This window comes from Diospyros lotus, chromosome 7 (assembly GCF_014633365.1).
Source record: "Diospyros lotus cultivar Yz01 chromosome 7, ASM1463336v1, whole genome shotgun sequence".
In the NCBI taxonomy this organism is placed as follows: domain Eukaryota; kingdom Viridiplantae; phylum Streptophyta; class Magnoliopsida; order Ericales; family Ebenaceae; genus Diospyros; species Diospyros lotus.
The window spans coordinates 31,159,059-31,184,933 of NC_068344.1; the positions used below are offsets into that span (position 1 = coordinate 31,159,059).

General features: G+C 36.4%; 1 protein-coding gene across 1 annotated transcript; it reads left to right on the forward strand.

Moving 5' to 3' along the window:
• Positions 1 to 1,128: 1,128 nt before the first annotated feature.
• Positions 1,129 to 21,314, forward strand: LOC127805662 (transcriptional corepressor LEUNIG-like). Its single transcript, XM_052342416.1, has 9 exons — positions 1,129 to 1,641; positions 8,084 to 8,266; positions 10,350 to 10,491; positions 15,895 to 16,004; positions 16,217 to 16,366; positions 17,191 to 17,346; positions 17,573 to 17,689; positions 20,171 to 20,374; positions 20,961 to 21,314. Exons 1-9 carry the CDS (start codon positions 1,129 to 1,131, stop codon positions 21,102 to 21,104), a joined length of 1,719 nt encoding a protein of 572 aa, XP_052198376.1. The 3' UTR covers positions 21,105 to 21,314.
• Positions 21,315 to 25,875: the final 4,561 nt, after the last annotated feature.

Genomic DNA, 25,875 nt, shown 5'->3' on the forward strand with positions numbered 1-25,875 from the left:
TGTTTATAAAAGGAGGGAAAGTGTGCCATGATTAGATAATCTTAGATGTATGTTTGTTGAAATTGAACTACCCTAACCATGGTTAATAAAGCTTGCAAGGAGTCCTAGTTAATGTTAAGTACTATTTGTTAAAAGAATATGGCGTATGCCACCGACAGTAGCATAAGCTTTAAATATATAGGACGCGTTATTTCAAACCTAAGATTTATCCACTATTTGGGTCCAATTTTTTGATAATAGAACCAGTATAGAATATTATAGAACAGCTTAATAAAGGTAAAAAATTTATCACCGACTTTTATTCATTTAGCAGGTATTTATAGATAAATGAAAAATTGAAACGAATAATTTATGTGTCTCAAAAATTTGGATAAATTAAAAGTTTAAATTCAAAGATAAAAATAGATTTTTTTTAAACCTTGCATGAATCAAAACTAAAAATTCAAAAATAACCAAAAATACCAACCTACTTGACAAATTCTTACGCACACAGAATGACAATTCAATAATTGAAATTCATGTTATTGTGTTATAACTAATAAACTTTTACCACCATGATAGGAATTTGTTTGTGAAGTAAGAGAAAATGAAGAAGAAGTTGAGATAGACAAGTAATTGCGTGTAAAATCTTATAATCTTATTAACAACTACTGGAAGTTTTAATAAGCCTCCATTACAACGTGATAGCTGAAAACAAGGAACAAAAAGAAATGGTTACTGCCAATAAAACCATGAATGGAAAAATATTGAAAACTAGCAAAAGTGCCGAGATTCTGTCAACCAACACTTCTATGATTTTTATTGAAAGTCAACTTGCCCCAGGCCCATTATTCAGGGCCTGACGGACTTGAAGTCCGCTTGGTGCTAGACTTCAAGTCCTCTGTTCGTAACCGGACTTCAAGTCCGCTTTTTTTCAGCCGATTTCGAGACTGTTTGGCTTAGCGATTTGATCGCGCATAATCTATTTAAAAGTTGATAAATTATATAGCTTTTGAAGATTAAGTGTTTGGCCAAAATTTATAGCGTAAAAGCAGCCCCGCGTAAAAGCTCTTAAACCAGCATTTTTCAAAAGCTAGTACCCCAGCTTTGCTAAAAAATACTGCTAAGTTGACCAAATAAAATACCAAAATGCCCTCATATATTTTTCATATTACAGGCGTAACCTTCATAACCATTGCATCTTCTCCCACAAATCTCTTTCTTCCATCTTCTCCCAAGCTCTGCTCTACCATAACCGCCGCCACAGCCGTCGCCCCTCCTCCATACTGCCGTCAACGTCGTTGTACTCCAGCTAAGCCGCCGCAAGCAGTGTCGTTCCAGATTCGGGTCGTGCCATCACCGATCCTTCTTCCAGATTTGCCGCAGCAAGCGGTCTTTGATTTTGGGTCGAGCAAAAACCTATCGCCACCTTCTTCTCTAGATCTGCCATTTTCGCCTCATTCTTCTCCAGATTTGCCGCTGCAAGACGTTGGGCAGTCTCCTCATTATCGTGCCATTGCTGCCTCTACTTCCAGTCGGGCCGTCGTTAGCCGTCCTTCTCTGTTATCCATCCCCTTCTCCCTTCTCCCATTGTTTGCATCTTCTCCTGCCATCTCTTCTTTCAGATCCGTCCCCTTCATTGGTATATCTCATTCTCCCATTGTTTGCATCTTCTTGTTTGCATATCTACGTAGCTTGCCTATTCTGTTGTATTGTGATAATTTATTTCTTGTAAATAATTTTTGTTATATGTTTATATTTCTGTAATATTATTTGCAATGTGTTGTGTTGTGATTAATAAATGACTGGGGAATAAAACTGAGATGGGTTTTCACTCAAGGGTAGAAAAACAAGAACAGTTTAATGGGTCGTCTTCTACATTTCGTGCGTGGCTTGTGGCTTAAAAAAAAGATCAGAAACCTTACATTCTCTTTCTTGAGATGAGGGCTTTTCTTACTGTGAGTGCAAATTAGTTTTGAGCCAAAGAAGAATAATTGATCATATATGGTAATTGTCTCTCTAATTTTGGAAAAAAATTACAAATCATAACTTATTTGATTTTTTTAACTATGTTGTTGGTTAATGAGGCGTCTTCTGCTGATGGTGGCGTGTTATTGCTTTCTTTCTTCTTATTCTCCATTTTCATTGTTGGCTGAGTTGGTGCTGTTTTTTACTTTCTAATTAATCACATAAGAGAACAAAGAATGTACAGGCTGCCACTGTATAAAATTAAATCAAGTTTAATTATTTGGGACCCTTGTCTTTATTCACCAAATATGGCCCCTTTCCCTTTCTTTTCTCCTGTGGGCCTATGCTATGAAAACTGTTGTTATCATTAACAATGATTTTCGATTATTATTATTTTTTTCTGGTATTTTCTTATTTCTTTTTCAGACATCTGGGTCTTCATTGTTTGTATTGTAGTCTCTTCCCATCTCACAGTCCAAAACCCTATAAATTGTGTTATTAATCTTTCTCATAATGTAAGCAATTGCATTATGGTTATGACTTACATATTTCAAGAAATGCAAGAGTTTTGATGATATGACTACATACAGTTTTAATACCCAACGAGACATAGTTTTAGGTACAAAGCTATCCATAATTATATTAGGAAGAAGGGGGTACAGAATAATGCATTCATAACAGTAGAAAATGAAAATTATATTCCTTGTGCACAATTCGTCTCTCCATCTAACAGTCAATTTAACGAAGAAGTGGATCGTAGTGATAATTATTGAATGGTATTACGAGATGCTATAGCCCTAAATATTGGACAATCATAATAATTGTATGTAATTTTTTAAGTTTATTCTACTAATCCATTTTGCATTTGTATGGAAAAATTGGATTTCATTTCAAATATTGTGTCTTATATACATTTAGATTTTGTAATTATTAAGTTTATTTAATTATCAATTAAATAGTCTTATCTAAATTTATAATTTTGTAATATATATCAAATTTATGGATGAAACAAATCTCACATTTTAGAAATAATTTATTTAAATATTAATGCTTTAAATGTATTGATAAAATGTAAAAATAAATATTTTTTTATAATGTATCAACATATATAGTTAATATTATTATGCACTAAACCTAAATTTAAAAATACAAAGTATTGTATTAATATGAAATTTTAATAATTATGTATAATTTATCAACTTGTAATTGTAAGTATTTTATTAATATGAATTTTTAATAATTATGTATAATTTATCAACTTGTAATTGTAAGTATTTTATAAATATTTTTTTAATATTTATGTATAATTTATCAACTTATAATTGTAAGTATTTTACATAAAGTATGGAAAAATTGAACTTCATTTCAAATATTGTGTCTTATCTATATTTAGATTTTGTAATTATTAAGTTTATTTAATTATCAATTAAATAGTCTTATCTAATTTTATAATTTTGTAATATATATCAAATTTATGGATGAAACAAATCCCACATTTTAGAAATAATTTATTTAAATATTAATGCTTTACATGTATAGATAAAATGTAAAAAATTCTATTTTTTTATAATATATCAATATATATATTTAATATTTTTATGCAATAAACCTAAAGTATTGTATTAATATTTTTTTGATAATTATATATAATTTATTAACTTGTAATTGTAAGTATTCTATTAATTAAAAATTAATTTATAATTTATTTGATCAAAAATAGTATTTTTATGCCTTTTAATTATATTATTCAGTATCATGTCTATTTTAGTCTTTTTGTCAAGTTTTGATATCTTATCAACTTTTACAAACCAAATACATAACTAATAATTGATAGCTTAAAAGTACATCTATCCAAACACATTATTAACCTAAACTCTATCTAACTTTTAAGTTAAAAGTTAAATCACTTAAAAGCTATTCAAAAAAACGTTAAGCCAAACAGCCTCTTCAAGTTCGCTTCGAACTTCAAATTCATTTTCGCAGACTTCAAATCCGCTTTTGAAGTCATCCGCTTTTGATTTGAAGTCTGAAAAGTGCTCCGCGTGCTGATTTGTGATTTTAAGTCCGTTTTTGAAGTCTGTTATTGTGATTTGTGATTTCAAGTCTGTTTTTGAAGTTCGAAGCGTGCCGGGGGTTTCTCAAATTTCAGGTTATATTGTTCTATATTTATTTTTTGAAGTATTAAAATTGTATTGACTTTTCTTAGAGTATTTCTATATTGTATCCTTTTATTCTAAATTTTAATATATTGAAGTTTGAATCGATGCAATTTATTTGGTTTGAATGTTAAATTTTTAGTTAATTTGGACATGTTAGATTTTGGTTGAAAAATAAGAATGGGTTCATTACTATGTTTAAACATATATATATACTAGTGTATACCTATACCTAAAGTTTCGGTATAAATAATATTAAGATTAAAATAAAATAATATTTACTAATATTGTAAGAAAAATTATAAATACTGAACAAAAAATAGAAATTAAGGTTATTATATATTTTTTAACGTTTTATAATAAAAAAAAAATACTAAATCTATATAATAAAATACATCAATAAGTGCTCTACAATTTGAACAAATTAAATTAAAAATTAAATATTAAACAATACATATTAGCTGCCGCCGAGAACCCTTGGAGCCCCCAATTGTCGCTGGGCAGGGACTTCAATGGCCCCCAACAAAGGCCGGTTGGGGGCCCGCGGGTCATCTCGAACCCCCATCGCCCCCCGCCAACTCTCACAATGCCTCACTCCCATCCGCCATCATCCCTCCCACCCTCTTCATCATCGTCTCACCCTCGTCGACCCTCAATTCCCCCTCTCACGCTGTCGCACCCGTCGATGGCTTGGGTGGATGGGTTTGTGAGAGAAAGAAAGAGAGAGGGAGAAAGAGAGACAGTGAGTGAGAGAGAGAGTGATCATTGGACTTGCCGTCGTCCTTCCCGCCCCCTCTCACCTCCATTGCACCTGCTGGCCTCCCCACTTGTCGTCGACCCTTCATTCCCCTCACTGTCGTCGCACATGCCGATGGCGTGTGTGGGTGGGTCTATGAGAGAGAGAAAGAGAAAGAGAAAGGGAGAGAGATGGGCAATGAATAAGGGAGTGAGTGGTTGTGGCACCAGTCGGCCCCTCTGTTGGGATTACATAGATCTTATCATATGCGTAGGGAAAATTAAAAGGTTAACTAATTGGAAATAAAAATGAAAGGTTACATTTTTTGATGAAATCCGATTTCACCATTAGATTTCTCGCCGTTTAATCCTCCAAGTGTAGGATGCCGAGTTGGTCCACCCGAAATCACTTCTATCCAAGAATTTCAAAGAGAATGATAAGTAAAGAAAATTTTTCACAAAAATTTCTAACTTACCTCTTTGGATTCAAGAACACTTCTTGAAAATTCTCTCAACCTTCAAGTGATTCAAGAAGACTCAAGTGAAGTAAATGAAGAGATGGGGAGCTTATATATACATTAAATAGGTTGGGCTTCTCAAGCCCATTCCATTTAATGTATTTGGGTCAAACCCAAATCATTTAAGTTAACTTGTATCCAATAGTGCTATTGGACCAAGCCTAATGTGCTAGCAAAATGCCCAACCCAATTAATGATTAAACAATTATATTCATAATATAATTATTTAATTATTCTTATTTATCTTACAAATAAATACACTATTATTAGTAATTATAAAATTACTAATTTATCTATTTATTCTTTGAAAGTGATTTCTTTTTGGGTGGGACTTTCTGGGTTCACAAATAAATTGGCAACAAGAATAATCAACAATTAATTATTGTAAATCACTAGTGACATCTAGCAATATGTCATGATTACCCAATTTATTGTAAAGCGAGTATTGTGAACCTTTTACTACGTTACCATGCAATACGGTCCCTCTATCATCCTATATCCCGACAAGATATGAGATCATAGTCAGTAGGTCGAATCTCTTAATCTCGTCATATGACCAAATTCAAAATCAATCTTGACTAATTATGACACAACCCGTATGGAACAAATTCCATCGTCATATTACCTCGGCCAATGATTTATCGTCAAGTGATTACTGAAACGCATAAGATATCTTCCTCATAAATCTCAAGGTGATAGATTTCATGTCTGATGCACACATACCTCATGTATCACTGAATCAGGCACATAGATACGTATGATTATCCTTGATTAGAACAACCACATAATATTATTGATATCCTAATCCACCAATACACAGATATCCATGTCATCTCAGATCTAAGGACTAGTTGCAAAAATCGTAGCTAACATTAAATCATTGACCCATGAGAAATAATCCATGTGATTTTATGTTAACAATCATGTTCAGTGAACTCGTTCTTGTAACAAGCACCCACTCATCTTTCTTCTATATCTTATACAGAATTGCACGAGACTCACTAATCTTATTTTTCAGTATCTCATACTGAATAAGGAAGAAGACGGTGTGCTGGCCTTTACGAGTTGCTATTATCCAGATTAAGAATTCTACGGTCAAGAACATGTTTATAGTATAACGAAATGTGGATTATCCGTAACTCGTATTCTTAATGCTTAAGAATAGTATCCACTCCTTATTATACTAATGGATGTATGTTTTATAATTTAAACCATATTGCAATTTAAATAAAACATAAACTTGTCATTTAAATAATATTTAAAGAATTACAAGATCGAGTCTCTTTGTGTCACTAGAATTGGTCTTTAAATCTCATATCTAACACCTTCACCCACAGTCGACCCTCCCTTCCCCCATCGCTGTCCCACGTACCGATAGCGTGGGTGGGTGAGTTTGTGAGAAAAAGAAAGAGAAAGGAATAAAGAGACGTAGTAAGGGGTGGGTAGGTGGATTTGTGAGAGAGAGAAAGACAAAGTGAGATAAAGAAGCAGCGAGTGAGGGAATGAATGGGCGGGAACATCATTGAACTAATCTCAACCGTGGGTATATATTTTAATAATAATAATTTTATTTTTAGCATAAAATAGTGACATTTTAAATTTGAAATAAGAAATAAAAAAATAGAGAAATCGTCATACAAAAATTATGAGGGTTTTTTTTTTAATTTTTTGAAGAGACTATTTTTAGTTATTTACAATTATTGTCCTACAAGATAAATTTAATTTTTTATTAAACAGTAAATCATAGTTGAACTCAGTGCCATACTCATTCTTTTTGTTTCATCACTAATATATTCCACCATAAAATTTAATCGACAGTTTGCGTGATACATTTTAATTACATAATAAATTGAACATTTTTCTGTTGGGTTAAGTGGACTTATGGGAAAATTGGGTTTTGATAAAGGATTTCCTTGATTTTGGGCTTAAAATTTTTAAAGTATATGAAGACAAATAATTATAAAAAATTTCATAGAATATATGATGATGATGATAATAATAATAATTTTATTTTTAATATAAAATAATAATATTTTATAAAATAAGAAATTAAAAAATAGAGAAATCATCGTATAGAAATAAAAAAATAAAACTATTTTTAATTGTTTACAATCGTCCTATATGATAAATTTAATTTTTTATTAAACAATAAATCATAGTTGAACTCAGTGTCATACTCATTCTCTTTACTTTATCAGTAACATATTCTATCATAAAATTTGATTGACAATCTACATGATACATTTAATTAATCTAATAAATACTAAGATACACACAAAAAAAAGTTACACCAAAGGCATGTAAGTATACATACATACATAGAATACATATATAAATATATAAAATACAGACACACATATACATAATACATTAATTAAAATACACACACATACATACATACATACATATACAAAGTCAACAAAACTAATTTATATTTTTAATTTAATTTTTTAGTTTAAATTAAGGCATAAGAAAGTACATACTATTTTGGAATCGAAGACTTTTATTAAAATTTACTACTATTAGGAATTAGCATAAATAATAAATGGTTATATTTATTTTGGATACTCTTTCCCAATTTTAGTACAGAAAACCCAAACCCAAGGGAAGATACTAAAATACCCCAAACCCAAGGGAAGCCCACGTCCAGTGGCACAAACGCTGTGTGCCCCAAATCGCTTTGCCACATACATACGTACACTGTGGTGTTCTCTGCTACGAATTTAGCTGAAAGGGAAGCCCTCAAAAGCGCATCATTGGATTTCGAGTTACAGCGAGCATGTTTTGATCTTCTTTTTTGCAGGTTCTGGCCATGGAAGTTGCGGTCGCAGTCGCAGTCGCAGTCGCAGTTGCAGTACCACTGTATTCCCGCGGTGTCTTCGTCTGTTCGTTGAGACGGAAAATGTGAGGGTGCGAGTCCTTTTAATTTGTGATTTGAGTGAGTGTGTTTGTGATGATGGTGGCTGTTGTTTTTGGAGCAGACCCGCAAAACCCCAAAACCGATTCGCGAGATGAGAACCCGAGAAGGCCGCCATTGTTGCCCTCAGCAAAACCCCAAAACCGTTCCTGTTCCTAGAAGACCTAAATCCAGGCAAGTCTCCTCGAGGTATATGTCGCCTTCGTCTTCCTCTTCCACTGCCTCTTCTTCAATCTCTTCCGTGTCTTCTACCACCAGGCGGTGCCCTTATCCCTTTTTCATATTTTTTCAGCATTTCTTTTCTTTTCTTTTATTTTTCTCCTTCTCCCTTCATCTTTTTCCTCCCGCTTCTTCTTCCGGCAACGCACGGCCATCGCCCGCGCACAGCACCGGCCACCCGCTGGCCTGGCCTCCGCCGCCCCGCCGCCGCGAGCCACCTCCCGCTCCTCTGCCTGCGTGCACTGACCACCATCGCCGTTCGACCGCTACTACTTCTGACCGCCATCGACAGCGCCTTCGACCGCCGCACCCAGCCGCTGCATCGGCTCTCCACCGTGAGCCCACCCCGCTCGCTGCTTTAGGCTCCATTGCTCTCTGTATATATATATATATATAGAGAGAGAGAGAGAGAGAGAGAGAGAGAGAGAGAGAGAGAGAGAGAGAGAGAGAGAGAGGGAGTCGGCCATTGTGGGTGGGTGTATATATGTATCTGCCTGTGTGTATGAGAGGGGGATGGGTGGGTGGGAGGGAGAGAGAGAGAAAGAGAGGGGGCTGGAGACGGGGAGGGATGGATGGATGGGTGGGTGGGAGGGAGGGAGAGAAAGACAGAGGGAGAGGGAGAGAGACAGTGAGATGGCTGCGCTGTTGTGGGCTGGAAAATTTTCAATCTCAGCCATCAAATATATCAGAAATGATCTCAACCATTGAAATGTCTCTTTTTTGAGACATTTTCAAAAACCATTCTGTTTTATTATATAGATATATGAGGGCCTAATTTTTACTTTTGCCCTGGGCCCTAAAAAATTCAAGACCGGCCCTGTGTACGTGTGTACTTGGATGCATGCTTTCTTCAGTTTAATTTTGTTAATCGAGATGGAATTCGTTAAAGCTGTTTATGAATTTTGGATCACGTTATGATTATATGGATTGGAGTTTCAATTGGGTTCCTTTGATGAAAAATGTATCCGTTATTAGCTCCAGGAGTGATAGGGGAATTCACGGCCATGAAGTGATTTCTCAATTGGTATTCGTTAGGTATATTAACTTAGCAATAACTTTGGCGGGAAGATTGTGTCCTGGTGATATTGAGGGACCTTATGGCTCTGCTGTATGAAACCGGCAAGTGGATGACATTACAATAAAGTTGGCTTAATAGTTCAGTCAGAAGGTGTGGCAGGTTTTAGGGTTTATATATATAAGCAACGGATAATGGAAAAAGGGACTTATAACAGGCGAAAAGAATGTCAGGCCAATCAGAAAAAAATTGTGTATCTTAAATCCATATACTTCATTCAAAAGTGAACAACATTCTTCTCTCGTCTATAGAAAAGGATTATGGAGGGAAGGTGTGATCTTCCTGCTGCTTAACTTATCCAACCCCCCCCCCCCCCCCCCAACACACACACCTGGCGTCCATGTTAGTTTTCTCAGTTACTTTTATGATCATATTTGATGGTTTTGATATGCTCAAATGTAACATACCAGATGGAATTTGGCTTGCCTATGGAGGGAAGGTGTGATCTTCCTGCTGCTTAACTTATCCAACCCCCCCCCCCCCCCCCCCCCCTCCCCCAACACACACACACACACACCTGGCGTCCTTGTTAGTTTTCTCAGTTACTTTTATGATCATATTTGATGGTTTTGATATGCTCAAATGTAACATTCCAGATGGAATTTGGCTTGCCTAATGGCTACTGCTTAGGCAGTATGGTGTTCTTTTCCTACCCAATGTACCCATTATCACTTGAATGAGCTCTTTATTTTTGCATCATTGGAGGCAAATATAATTTGTTGGTTACTTCTTGAAATATGGTCACATAGTTATATAAACTCATTGGCATTTCATTTTTGCAGTGGGATAGTAAAGATATTGTGCAGGCTGATATGGATCGTTTTGTGGAGGATGGATCTCTTGATGATAATGTTGAGTCTTTTTTATCTCATGATGATACCGATCCTAGAGATACAATTGGACAGTGCATCAATGTTAGCAAAGGTGAGGTGAAACTTCTTCCATTGGCGCCTTCATTGCTGTAAATTCTTGGTTTATATAGACACCATAGTAGTTTGCCATGAAAAAAAATTAAATTGCCTAGAAAATCTATGTATTGGAGTTCTTAATTGTTGAAAGATAAAGATGCACAACCAATCCTAAAGGATTGAGGAGATGATCTGTGGATGAGATGAGAGGAATAAGAGGAAGCTGATCTTATATATCTTGTGTATTATTTTTAGATTAGTTAGAATTATTTTATCCTGTTATCTTGTACTAGAATTTAGGAGTTTATCTAGTTGTTAAAGTTTAGGAGATAAGTTTATATCAAACTAGGAGTCTTGTATATTTAATCCTAGCTGCTAATGGAGAAGAGTACGATAGTTTCCATTATTCTATCGGATTTCTTCATGGTATGAGAGCTCGGTTTTAAGTTTCTGTGGCCACCAGTTATTTAGAGTTCTAATTGTAAAAGAACTCTTTAACTTGCACCATGGCTGATGATCAAACAACTAGTACAGGGACTTCTATTCCTCTTCCAACAAAGAGCAGTCCAGTCTCAACAACCTTGTCACATTCTTCCTCAGTCTTCGATGGATCTTCCCTCCAGATTACTTTACACAAGCTGAATGTAACCAACTTCCGAGAGTGGTCCCAATCAGTTATGCTTGTGATTAAAGGAAAAAGGAAGGTAGGCTTTCTAACCAGAGAAATCGTAAAGCCTAGCCAAGATTCAATAGCATATGGAGTATGGGAAGCTGAGAATGCCATTGTCATGGCATGGCTAGTAAACTCAATGGAGCCAAAGGTAGGAAGAACTTACCTCTTCTACAAAACAGCAAGCGAGATTTAGAATGCGGTTCGAGAGATCTAGTCAAATCTTGAAAATACCGCCCAAAGCTACCAAATTCAATCCACCATTTGATCAACAAAGCAAGGTAACAACACGGTAACTGAGTACTACAATACCTTGATTGAATTATGGCAAGATGTTGATCTCTTTCATGAGATCACATGGGAATGCTCGGCTGATGGAAGGAAGTGTAACAGGATGGTGGAGAAAGAAAGGATATTTGACTTCTTGCAAGGTCTAAATTCAGATTTGGATGAGGTAAGAGGACGATTGCTTGGAACTAAGCCCTTTCCCTCTATGAGAGAAGTATTTTCCGAAGTAAGAAGGGATGAGAGTAGGAAGAAAGTGATGCGTTCAACAAATGAAGGCATGTTACAGAGTTCTGCCTTAAACATATCCTGTGGCTGGTCATCTATTACGACTAAGGGAGAGTTGCAGCAAGATAGGCAATAGTGTGATCATTGTAACAAGCCCTATCATACTAGGGACACCTGCTGGAAGCTGCACGGGAAACCAACCAATTGGAAACCAAGGAACCAGCGAAAAAGTGTGCAATTTGCCTATATGGTGGAATCTGAAAAAGGGAATTCAACACCAACGCCAATCTCTTTAACCTCAGATCAACTAGAAGTCCTCCAACAGTTGCTGAATCAACCCAAGGTGCCAAAGACAACCGAAAGTATGGACAACAACAGTAATCAGGTGGTATCCTTAGCTAAACAAGGTAATATTAGTCATTCTTCGTTCTCCAAAAGGCTGACCACATGTGTTTGGATTATAGATACTGGTGCATTAGATCACATGACAGGTGATCTTGAAATTCTATCCAATTTTAAATCTTGTGATTAGAATATTATTGTATTTATGGCTGATGGAACTAATACTTTAGTCCAAGGAAGGGGCACAACTTATGTAGTAGGGCTAAAATTAGAGTCAGTTCTTTATGTGCCAAATTTGAGATGTAACTTGCTGTCAGTAAGCAAGATTACTCAGGATAAGGACTGTTCAGTGGTATTCTCTTCTTCTCATTGTGTTTTTCAGGACAAATCTTCGGGGAGGACGATTAGCAAAGCTGAAGAGAAGGGAGGTCTATATCAAATCATCAATCTTGATTACCAAAAGGAGTGTAGGTCATTTGTTCAATCCTCTTTAGCTGCAGTTTCAGATTCTGATTTAATGTTATGGCATTAAAGATTAGGACACCCTAGCTTCGAGTATCTTAGAGTCTTGTATCCTTCAATTTATATCAATAAAATTCAAGATTTCTATTGTGAACATTGCATTCTTGCAAAACAAACTAAGAGCTCTCATCCGAAACACTCCTACAAACCATCTCAGCCATTTCATTTAGTCCACAGTGACATTTGGGGACCAGCCAGACTTTCAAATCTAACAAACACTCGGTGGTTCATCACCTTCATTGATGATCACACACGAGTTTGTTGGGTCTTCCTCATGAAAGATAAATTTGAAACCTATATGGTTTTCAAACGGTTTCATCTCATGGTTAAGAATATTTTCCAAACTTCCATTCATATTTTAAGAAGTGACAATAGTTGTGAATACTTTTCAAATGACTTTAACCATTATCTAAATGAGCACGGTATTGTTCACCAAAGCTCTTGCCCATACAACCCTCAACAAAATGGGGTAGCCGAGAGGAAGAACCGGCACTTACTTGAAAGGCTGTTCTTACAACAAAATAGGACTCTTATGTTCACTCAATCAGTTGCTCATTCTTACTGGGGAGAGGCTGTTCTTACAGCATCCTATCTCATCAATCGTGTTCCTTCAAAGACCTTAAACTATAAAACCCCCTTAAATGTCTTCCTTGAAGGTTTCCCTCATTATTCCAGGGTCTTAAACACTCTTGCTCCTAAGGTCTTCGGGTGTACCTCCTTCGTACATCAGAACCAGTTAAATCCATCCAAGCTTGACCCAAAAGCACTTAAATGTGTGTTTGTTGGATACTCTCCTACCCAACAAGGCTATAAGTGTTATAACCCAACAACCCGCAAGTTCACTATTTCTTGTGATGTCACCTTTCTCGAGAACCAACCATTCTTCCACAACACTACTCAAAATGAAAATCCAGTCCACAATTGAAGTACAATCATCTTCGTGCCTCTCGATCCCCTTACTAGTCTTCCTCCTACTGAAACTCATCAAGGGGAGGAGAAAGAGGAGACTGAAATCCAGCAGAGTGATCAAGACCTGAATAAACCTCTAAAGGTTTATTCCAGAAGACCTAAAACTGCTACTCTTCAGCCAACCAATCTGTCCAATCTGGAGGTAAGTCCAAACAAGACAGTTGATATTGATATACAACAACTTGTTGATGACCTAAGTGTCCCAATTGCATTGAGGAAAGGTAGAAGGACCAAGCATCCTATTAATAATTTCATCGGATACTCAAAACTGTCTCCCTCCTTTAAAGCATTTACTATCAGTTTAGACAGTGTAGCTATCCCTAGAAACGTTTATCAAGCATTGCAGGATGAAAACTGGAAGATAGCAATTATGGAAGACATGGCAGCCTTGAAGAAAAATGGTACATGGGAAATTATGGATCTTCTAGAGGGAAAGAAGGCAATTGGCAACAAATGGATATTCACTCTAAAGTATAAATCAGATGGAAGTCTGGAAAGGTATAAAGCAAGGCTTGTAGCTCAGGGATTTACTCAAACTCAAGGTTTGGATTATGAAGAAATGTTTGCTCCCGTGGCCAAACTCAATTCAATTCGGATTCTTCTGTCCTTAGCTGCAAACTTGGATTGGAAACTACACCAATTGGACATAAAAAACGCCTTCCTAAATAGAGATTTAGAGGAGGAGATTTACATGAGGATACCATCGGGGTTTGAGAAAAACAATACAAGAGATAAGGTATGCAAATTAAAAAAATCTCTATACGGCTTAAAGCAATCACCTAGAGCGTGGTTTAAAAGATTTAGTGATACTCTATACAAGCTGGGATATAAGCGGGGACAAGCGGATCACACACTCTTTACAAAGATCAAGGAGGATGGTAGGAGAACAATTCTAATAGTCTATGTGGATGATATCATTATCACGGAAGATGATAACTAAGAAATTGAGAAGCTAAAAGAACAGTTAAGGCAGGCCTTTGAAGTAAAAGAGCTGGGGGAACTGCGATATTTTCTTGGTTTGGAAGTTGCAAGAAGTAGAATGGCAATTTTGTATCCCAAAGAATGTACACTCTTGACTTGCTAAAGGAGACGGGCAAATTGGGGTGTAAACCAACAAGCACACCTCTAGAACCTAACTGGAAGAACAAAGAAGAAAAAGAAGAGCATCCAGTGGACAAAGGCATGTATCAACGATTGGTAGGGAAACTAATTTATTTGTCTCACACAAGACCAGATATTACCTTTGTTGTGGATATTGTTAGTCAATTCATGCATTCACCGACTAGGAGACACTTGGAAGCAGCTTATCACATCCTTAAATATCTTAAAGGAACACTAGGTAAGGGTTTACTATTTACAAAAAGCCCAAACAAAGAGATAATAGGCTATGCAGATTCTGATTGGGCAGGTGCTGTGGAAGATAACAAATCCACATTAGGTTATTGTACAAAATTATGGGGTAACTTGGCGGAGCAAGAAACAACAAGTGGTAGCTCGCAGCAGTGCTGAGCAGAGTATCGCTCAATTGCTCAAGCAATTTGTGGAATGGTATGGGTGGAAAGACTGTTGAATGACTTGTCTATGTCGATATTATTTCGTAAATTTCTTTATAGTGATAACAAATCAGCTATCAACATTGTCAACAATCCGGTGCAGCATGACCGGAAGAAGCATGTCTGAATTGATCACCATTTTGTCAAACAAGAGCTTGAGGATGGCAACATTAAGCTGACTTATGTTCCAACAAAAGAACAACATGCAGACATTTTGATCAAAGCAATGGGAAAACAAGGTTTCGAATATATAAGAAGCAAGCTGGGAATATTTGATATATATTCCTCAGCTCTAGAAGGGGGGGGGGTGTTGAAAGATAAACATGCAGGGGGGGGGGGGTGTTGAAAGATAAACATGCACAACCAATCCTAAAGGATTGAGGAGATGATCCGTGGATGAGATGAGATGAATAAGAGGAGGATAACTCTCCTGAGTTATCCTCAAGCTGATCTAATATATCTTGTGTATTATTTGTAGATTAGTTAGAATTATTTTATCTTGTTATCTTGTACTAGAATTTAGGAGTTTATCTAGTAGCTAAAGTTTAGGAGATAAGTTTGTATCAAACTAGGAGTCTTGTATATTTAATCCTAGCTACTAATGGAGAAGAGTGCGATAGTTTTCATTATTCTATCGGATTTCTTCATTAATTTATGTATCTGTTCTTTGTATGGCTCTTTTTGTCATAAATCCTGAATTGTAAATGTGACAATTGGTGTGAATGTGATTACACTTGAGTGGTTATTAAACCACATGCGAAATCAGTGTTATAGTGGATGTGCTTTCGATGATAATCTTGCTTGTTCCACTAGGGTGCATTCTGAGTGTATTACTTTGCATTGATTTCAGGTTTCACGTTTACCGAAGTCAATTCTGTTCGAGCTGGTGCAAGCAAAGTTGTATGTTGCCACTTCTCATCAGATGGTAAACTCCTTGCAAGTGGTGGCCACGATAAAAAGGTGTGCTCAAGAGGATAATAAGGATTTAGGAATTGTTGAAAAATAAACGCACCAAGCATTTGTCCCACTATTTGGTTAGGAATTGTTGAAAGACAACAAAAATTTGAAAGCTACAAAAATGAACTGCAGGGAGACTCGAAGCTCCTTTGTATAGATTTATTAATCTGGGATGCATAATGTGTTCTCTTTCAACTTTATGGATTTTGTTGCAGGCTGTATTGTGGTATACAGATACTTTAAAGCCAAAAAGTACACTTGAAGAACATTCTGCATTAGTTACTGATGTCCGTTTCAGTCCAAGCATGCAATGTCTTGCAACATCTTCTTTTGACAAAACTGTCAGGGTCTGGGATGCTGACAATGTTAGTAAGCCCATACTTGGTTCATCATGCTCCTGTTTTTTGTCCGTTGATTTAAATTTTATTCACCACTATTGTTGCTTTCTTGTGACATAAGATGTTTTGCTTCTGAATATTATTGGAAAATCTTCAATATTTTGGGATTCTAAAATATACTGTCTTTGATTGAAAAAACAAGGCCATTTTCTGGTTTTCACAGTTTGGCAGTATATTGGAAGGATACTTAGGTTACCTCCATTTCATGATCGGAAAAAGAATAAATTTTGAATGGAACATGAGGAATATAGACATTGCATAACAAATCCACACTGCAAATATTGGATTGATTAGCTTTTCTTTGAGAGAAAAGGTTGGGGGTTGAGGGGGAGTTGTATTATTTAGTTTCTCAACACATGACCTCACATGCTGATGGCCTCTACTTCATAAGTAGGTCAAATGCACTCAAGTATTGAATTATTACTTTATTAGGTACATGGAGAATTTTGAACTTGTAGCTTTTCAACAAAACAAAAAATAAATAAAGGAAGAAAGATGAAAGCAGGAAGAAAAGAAAGACAGAGAGAAGAACAATGCCTATGGATTAGTAAGAGAAGAAAAGATAGCTCAATTGCGTCAGCTCTATCTATATTTATAAGGCACAAAGTGCAAAATATCCTGATTATAAAATAACATATAACAGTTTGCTTTGATACATAAATTGTGCAATAGGGGATGAGAATATTAGTTACAAAGTTTGTCTTTGTCTGTGGGCATTTCTATCTCCTTCTTTGGTGTGATGGTCCTGCCTCATGCAGCATCTGTTTAACTTGATTTGACTTCAACTGCAGCCTGGCTATTCACTTCGTACTTTTACTGGACATTCTGCTCCTGTCATGTCTCTAGACTTCCATCCAAATAAGGATGACCTTATCTGTTCTTGTGATGGAGATGGCCAGATAAGATACTGGAGCATTAACAATGGTAATTGTGCAGGAGTTTTTAAGGTAGATCCTAATGAACTACTTCCCTTGATTATATAATTGTGGATCCATTTTTTCATAGTTATTTATTTGATTATTTTTCTTTCCCTTCCCAGCTAAGTTGGATTTAGGGCTTGGTGCACTGTTGTTTTCCTTCCTTTCTCCAACTAGTGGGATTAAGACTTGGTGTGTTATTTTCCTTCCCTGCTGGGAGGCTGTTCTCATCATTTTTCCCCTATGTTTTGATTAGGGTGGCACAGCCCAGGTGAGATTTCAGCCCCGTTTGGGAAGATATCTTGCTGCAGCCGCTGAGAATGTTGTGTCCATACTTGATGTGGAGACACAAGCTTGTCGGCATTCATTACAGGTTAGTTTATTTCAGACTATAGCCCTATTGCTTAGGCAGTAGTGGCATTTGCTTGAATAAGCTGTAGTTGTGCACTTGTACCCACTTTGGGCGTCAAAGCTTCTCTGGCAACAGTGGTTCTATTCTTGTCCATAAATAATGCCATAATATAAGTTTTGACTTCTATGAGAAGAAGTAATTGCAGTCGAAAGTCATTACTATCGAATGCCAGAAAAAAAAAAAAAAAAGCAGAAAAATTGGTGCTTGATTTATGTAAGTTTCAACCTGTTTTACTGAATTGAAATTTCTTTTTATAGCAAGGACAAGTCTGAATGCTTGCCCACTGAAGGCTATTGAGTTTGATGCATGAGGAATCTATTACACTTGGACATCATTGTTCATTGACAAATTATGCACAGCAAGCATGCATTCTTAGCTAAATTGAAACCATACTTGATTGTGTCTTCAAACTTGACGTGTAATTACTAGTCTTGCTTGATGTTTCATGTTGTTAATGCTTAGGATATGCTTTCATGATATCATACTGTTGCTGGTCAAAATTATTATTGTTGGTTCTTAGTAAGTTGACTCAAAATGTTTTCCGTAGGATAAATTGGTCAACTTGTGTTTTTCTTGAATTACTCCGGTCTCTACAAGGTAAACATATTTTTATGGAGATTTATTGCACAAGAGTGTTTGTGTAGCTGGTTTTCATCGAACAATTTTGGCCTATAAAACAAAACAATTATAATTAATTAGTTCTGAGCAAATCCTGAGTTATGTTGGTGTCCTCAGGTTTTGGAAACCGGACTATGTTTGAAGGTGTATGTTCTGTATGTGCTTGTGAACTACATGTATAAAAGGATGCACCCCTAGTACCAATTACTGCCTCCATTGCTTTTATTTGGATTGAAATTAATGCACGTACAGTTCTCGGGGGTATATCAAATTTGTAAGTTCTTTTGTAATAGGGATGACATGAGAATGGAATCAAAAGCTATTTCTTTTTTGATATATGTTGGAAAACTTTTTTCTGTAGTAAGTTATTACTGGACAGAGTTGGTCATTGTCGAAGGAGATGATCCTGTGAGAATGGAAACAGTGTGGTTGCAGGTGCTGTAACGTGAAGTTAGAGTGTGTTTGATTGCACACGTTTACCATAAAAAATGTATAATTATTACATATATTTTCTATGGAAGCAATCAAACACTCTTAACTTTTTTATGGAAAATATATGTATGGTACAAGCATTTAAAGCTTCTTTCCATGGAATTCATTTTCCAAGAGAGTGGGGTGATTTTTGTTTTCTAAGCAATCATTACCTAGAATTAAATTGTAGATAATGCAATCAAACACACTTTTAATGTGCCATGGGAGAATGTGGTGTGAGGGCATGGCCAAGCAAAGAAGGGAGCAATGGCCTCTAAATTAAGCAGTTATTTGCATCCAGATGGAGGCGTTATATGCTGTTTTCGCATAGAGATCAAATACATACTGATATTTCAATATTGGTTCAATCACCTGAAGGAAATTGCTTGTAACATGAAACACTTTGAATTGAGGTGCAGAAGAGAGATGCAAGGAAGCCAACAAAAAAGATTAGATAGGACAATGGGCAGAAATTATGGGTGTCACTCTGTTTGGATGGATTACTGTAATTTGCATCCTCATTTAGGTTAGAGCTCCAATATATAGATGATAGCAATTAATTGCTCCTACAACATGGTCTCTGTCAGGGACAAGGATAAACCCAACCTGGATGAGTCGTGACCATCCACGGATATGGTTTATCCCCTAGAACCGTTCCTAATAGGATTGAATAAAGAGCTTCTTGTTTTAACTGAAGTTGACCTCCTGGCACCGAATTTACTCTGTAGTGACCAGAAGAATAGTTCCTACCACCCTGGCAAAAAGGATAATGAGAAATAGAAGAGGAAAAAGGGTTATGATTGCAAAAGGAAAGCTGATTCCTATAGCTTTTGAGAGGTTAGATAGTGTCATGTGTGAATACCTTCTGGATTCTTTAGGTTTTCTTTTTCTTGGATTGGAAGCAAAATGTCTCATGCGACTTTGGAAGCTTCTCTACGTCCTTTAAAAGTATGAAATTCAAGCAAACCAAAGTTGGATGATCTGGTTACTTGAACTATGATATTGTGAACTTAAGCAACTCACAACCTGCACACTTAACCAGTGGCATTTCTTTCTTATTTTTCTTTAAATCAAAAAAATAAAAATCCGTCCTAACCTGGACTTTGAAGCATGATCACACAAACCAAGCTGTTGTTTTTTAATTTGTGAAGTTACTATTTATGCTACGGTGTAGTATGTAACTATTTATGCCTTCATTATGAGTTGTTTCTGATATTGTTATCTCTTTTTTATAACAGTCGTACTTGTAGCAAGCCTTTTCTTTTTTCACTTTTTAAATGCTTTACGTCTTCTTGCACTATCCTCCCTTCCTGTGGTTGATATTACTGCTTGGTCTGGGATCCGTTCTTGTAGGGGCACACAAAACCTATTCATTCTTTTTGCTGGGATCCTTCTGGGGAATTTCTGGCCTCTGCCAGTGAGGACTCTATTAGAGTTTGGACACTCGGAAGTGGGAGAGAAGGGGAATGTGTTCATGAGTTTTGTAATGGCAACAAATTCCATTCCTGTGTCTTCCATCCCACATATTCTTCACTGCTGGTCATTGGCTGTTACCAGGTATGTCTTGTATGTATTCTTGTACGTCTGTGTTATGGTTTTGATACTTCTAATCTATTACTTAGTTGGAATTGCAACTGTTCGTAATATCAAAAAACATCAGTATTGTGTTCATTTGTAAGGTTGGTTAATTAATCAGTGGTACAATGATACTGGATCCTACATGAATTAAACACCACCTAAATCCAAGTTGCCCCACACAAACCAGATGGTCACTTCGGAATTCGTTAACTAATCATGCGAGCAATTCACCTTGAAAGAAAGGTAGATCAAGGTAGCTCATGAGTGAAGAATTGCTTTTTCACATGAATGGGGCTCACGAGTTGGGCAACTTATGCCGTCCACCATGAACGGGTGACTAGAAATTAGGTCTTTCTAATGTTTCCTTGTGAAAGCTCATAAACTTCTTTGCCAAGTCAGTTTAAGATTCCTATATATATATGTGTGTGTGTGTGTGTGTGTAGGCTTCAACATGATCAGCGTCTACTTCATGTATTGTCTTCTATCTCGGTGCCTAAGCTTCTGTAATCACTAGCGGGCACTGATTTCTGTTTCTGATGACTCAACACCGCTGCCATTTTGCTAGAACCTCGAGCTTTGGAACATGACGGAGAACAAGACGATGACTCTCTCGGCGCATGAAGGACTGATTGCCGGCTTGGCTGTATCAACCGTGACCGGTTTGGTTGCCTCGGCTAGCCATGACAAGATTGTTAGGCTTTGGAAGTGAAGTTACTTCCATTCTGAACTGCTGCAAAATCTGCTCCAGACTGCATTTTTGCCAGATTGTGTGCTGTAAGTTGTGCGTATTCTGAGGGCAGTTTACGATTTCTGTGTTTTTACAGTTTGTCTAACCCAAGAACTAAGAAACCAACCGTCTATTGCTGTTGAAGATGCCATTTTTCTCATCTGTTTATGTGAAATATCCAATCTTTGTTGAGCTCTGTTTTTGGTTTTGAGCATGATGAGGTCTAAGTTCGAAGTTCTAATCAACCCGACTCACTCACCAACATAATAACATCCTAATAAAACAAAATTCCATGTAAATTTGGATTGCTTCCGTCCAAATGCAAAGGGAGTAGTATTATGTGGTGCGCAAAAAATTCTTCTTTTCCAAATAAAATAAATGAAACCACTGGTAATTGGAGTGACGTGTCGCTCTAAAAAGTTAATTTAATTTTTGTTAGATTAATTTTTGTCACTAACTATTATTCAGTTTCAACAATGGATTGATTTGTCTTTTTATCTTTGTAAACATTTTTCTTTAAATGATAATGTGACAAATTTAAATGAAATATTTAAGTAATGAGGCAACAAATTTACTGACCGCCTTATTCGATGTTCCACCTCAAGCGTGCAGCTTCGTGTGATTACTTATTTAGAACAACACAATTAAGGGAACCTCAACAATTTAAGAGTACTTATTTAGAGCCACCTTGTAGAGTTTGCCCCATTCGTACCTAATTATACAACAATATATATATATATCAGGTCTTTAAAATCCCACAATGGGGTTGACTAAATTAATTTTACAATTTAATATGGAATTTTATCTGTAGTTTCATGAAATATCTTTATAATTCATATTTACTATTTTTATAATAATTTTTATTTTATATCACTAAGTTATTTTAATCATAAATTGTATAAGAATTATTTCTAATCTAACAAATTGTTTTAGAAGAGCATACATAAGGTATTTTTTAAGTTAAAGGTTATGTCAGTACTACAACTAGTAAAAATATTAATAAATTATAAAATTGACTAATAATGAATTGAATTGAATTATATTATATTATAATATAAAACAATATATGTATCTAAAATGTATACATATTTTATCGTTTGCACCGAGTATAACGTTTAACTTTCAACCGCGGGAGGTAAATTTTGTAATTTATTAATTCATCAAGGGCATTCAATGCAATTTTCCAAAGTTACTAGCGTCGTTGTAAAAAATCAGTTTACTGTACCACACGATCGTAGCATCAGAAAATCGGGCTTCGTCGATCTCTTCCCCCCGGCATAGTTCTCGTTTTGTTCATCTGCGAATCCTCCTTTCTCACAACAGCGACATTGGAGATGGTTAGTTTCTCTCGCTCCGTCGATTCATATTCGTATGTACGTATTAATCGGGTCCACGTCCAACAGATCCTAAAGACCTGTATCTATGCATGCCTGCATGAGATGGGCTATATCATTCCAACCCCCTTAAAGTGTGTCCTTGTCCTCAAGGACAAATGATAGGTATGAACCCGCAAAACTCTTAGCTGTTTTCCCATGTTGCATCCTCTGCTGGAGCACCATACCATTTTACTAGAATTTCCTTGAGAGGCCGATACTTCTTTTTTTGAATTGTACAGCTAGCGAGAATAGTTTCAGGTTGGGGAAGAGAGGAAGCAGAGTTGTTATCGGCTTCAGGTAGCAGATGAGGACTAGCTGGTAATGAGGAACTATGGAACTTTTTTAAGAAACTGACATGGAACACATTATGAACTTGGGACCTGGAGGCAGTTGCAAACGATAGCCAACTAGACCAACTCGAGCCAAAATTTTGAATGGACAATAAAAACGTGGAGTTAACTTAGGTGAATTGTGTAATATCTCACTTTCTTGAGCGTGCTATGACATGGGACAATTTTGCGATAATAAATTTTTTTCCTTTCAAACTAATACTAAATTACATCATTTCTCACATCCGTCCCAAAATTTTCATACATTTATCTCAAAAGAGAATTATCATAAACATTAAATACAGAAGCTAAAATTGAAACTGACATCTTAACATTAATCATAAATCAGTTCTTACATTCTCATTAACCATAATAAGGTTATGCATCATCATTAACTATAAGGTTATACATTATCATTCCTCAAACGTCAATCATAAATCATATCATACATCATGGACTTTCAAAACGTTCAGATTTCAAAGTAGTAGAACTTAAATACATGGACTACATATCATACATTCAACTCATCATTCATTCATCATACACTTTGTTAAGTGTCATTTCATGCCTCATTCATCCTCGTTCCTGCTACAATTTTCATTTGGAACTTTTGAATATTCCAGGGACAAAGCCCAAGTTAGATGATAAATCATCTAAATAAAGGTACAAAATCATTTTTGTGCATGTATGCAAAATGCAAAATGTCCTTATTCGTTTTCGATTTGAGTCGATCGCACCCAACTGCTACTCCTCATTTTTACAACCTCATTCCCAGACCGAGGTGTATAGGTGCACCCTTGATAAAGCAACGGCGCTAGTCCATTATCCCAAACTCTTATGCGATGTATGATTAATAATATCATCATGAATGTATGCACATTTCATTATCAATACATGTAAATGCAATGTACATGACATATTCACATCAAGACATAACAAGATGATAAAATCGTGCACATAAAATCGAGTTTTCGGGTTAAACCACTTTCAAACCAAACATTTTCATAAAATTAAATTTAGTTGGGAAATACCACTTACCTCGTGCGTATCTCATAACATTTTAATTCTCGTGTCAGGCTTCTAACGTACTCAAATCAGATCCTCAGCATACCCTGGCCATCATATTCATTCAAGGATATCAATATCCTATTTTTTCCTAATTTCCTCGTAATTTTTCTTGATTTCTTCCTATTTTTCCTTAATAAAACCAAACTAAATATTCCTCTATTATTTTTTAAATATTTCCCTATAACAATTCATAAAATAAATTTTCTAATTTACTAGAATTTCTAGGAAAGTTTTTTACTTACCTTAACTTAGCCTCTCAGGCTACCTTGGTATGCGCGACATGCCTCAATTTTCGTGCACAACCTTGATTCTCGAGCCTTGCCTCGATTCTCACATACCACCTCTGTTTTTTAGCACTACCTCGATTTTTTGCACCCCACATACATTTTCGTGCATCACCTCGATTTTCATGCATCATCTCAATTTTCATACACCTCCTCGAAACGCGTGACCGAACAATTTTTGTTGCCATAATCTTCGGAATAATCATAAATCTCCATTTTCTATTTTTTAGAATTTTTCTCCATCTTTTTCCTATTTTTTTCCTTTTTCTTCCATTTTCATTTTTCTTTTTTTTTTTTTCTTTTTTTCTTTTTTCCATCTTCTTCCGCTCTTTTTTCATTACGCAAACTAGCACTTGCCACTTGCAACGCATGACTGCCGCCGCTGCTGCTCGCCATCGGCCGCCCCGCAACTGCCACGAGACACCATCACAACAGCCTTCAATTGGCCTCCCGTGCGCAGCCACCCAGCTCTGCTTCGCGTCAGCCATGGCTAACCGGTGTTGCTGCTCGCCTCAGCCATCGTCGTCTACCTTCGACGCCACTGACCACCTCCCGAACCTCCACCAATCGCCACCGTAACTTGCTGCCATCACCGCTGCTTCGTGTCGGCTTGCTGGTTGTTGCCATCGTCTAGTCGCGCTGCCATGGCTGACTTCAGCTCAAGCTCTCACGAGCTCTATCTTTTTCTCTTATTCGATCTCTCTCAATCCCTCGGCTACTCTCTGCATTTGCTCTCTTCTCCCACTCTCTGTTTTCGGCCACTACAACAGCAGCGTGAAGTCGCTATAGCCATGGCCAAATTCGGCCATCTCCTTCTCCCTCACTTCACTTATTTCCTCCGCCCAAAGCCTTCAAGTGGAAAACATACTTTAGAGTGCCTCCCACGCCTGCGCGCGCATGCCTCTCTCTATATATTATATGTATAATTTACACATTACTCCACTTCTATTCATAAATTCAACTTAGAAATTTTAATAATTCCACTTAGGCCCTCCAAGGCTTTCATTTAATACCATCAAGTCACCCCAAACTCCAAAATTAATAATCGATAATTACTCGATAAAATCGATTCCGCCCCAGTGTCTTCACCGGACCCTTGTTTCATTCTGAAACCACCTTAGGGTTGATCGTTAAGAAAAATCGGAGTCTCCTCAAGGTTCCGTTGACTTCCCAGAAACCCCCTACGATAATTTGATTTTTCAGCCTGAAACACAGCTGTATTTTAGTTGTACAAAAAATATTCTCAATTCTGATTTCTTTTAATTCCATAAATCCTATCTCAGAACGCTCATCGAGATCATATCATTTTCCATAGACATTTACACTCTGAAGCATTCCCTGCAGTTGATTCGGCGATTTATTTTGTTATCCGGCCAATTTTTCGATATTCAAACCTTGCTTAAACTACGTGGCAACCTTACGAAAAAATAGAATCTTACAAATTTCAATTGGCCACTGTCACCTGATGATAAGGCTATAAATAGAGATATACACAATCCCTTACTACGAACATCACATCTAGGCAGTGCTGATCAGCTAGACTCTTCATGCAATCTCGTGTAACGTGGAGAATGGAGTGTAATTCTTTGAGGATTGACTCCATAGTCTGTAAGAATTCATCAACTACTTGATTTTTTGTTGTTTTAGGGACATACGAAAGCAAGTTTGGAAGAGTTTGTCCATAGATGAAGCCATC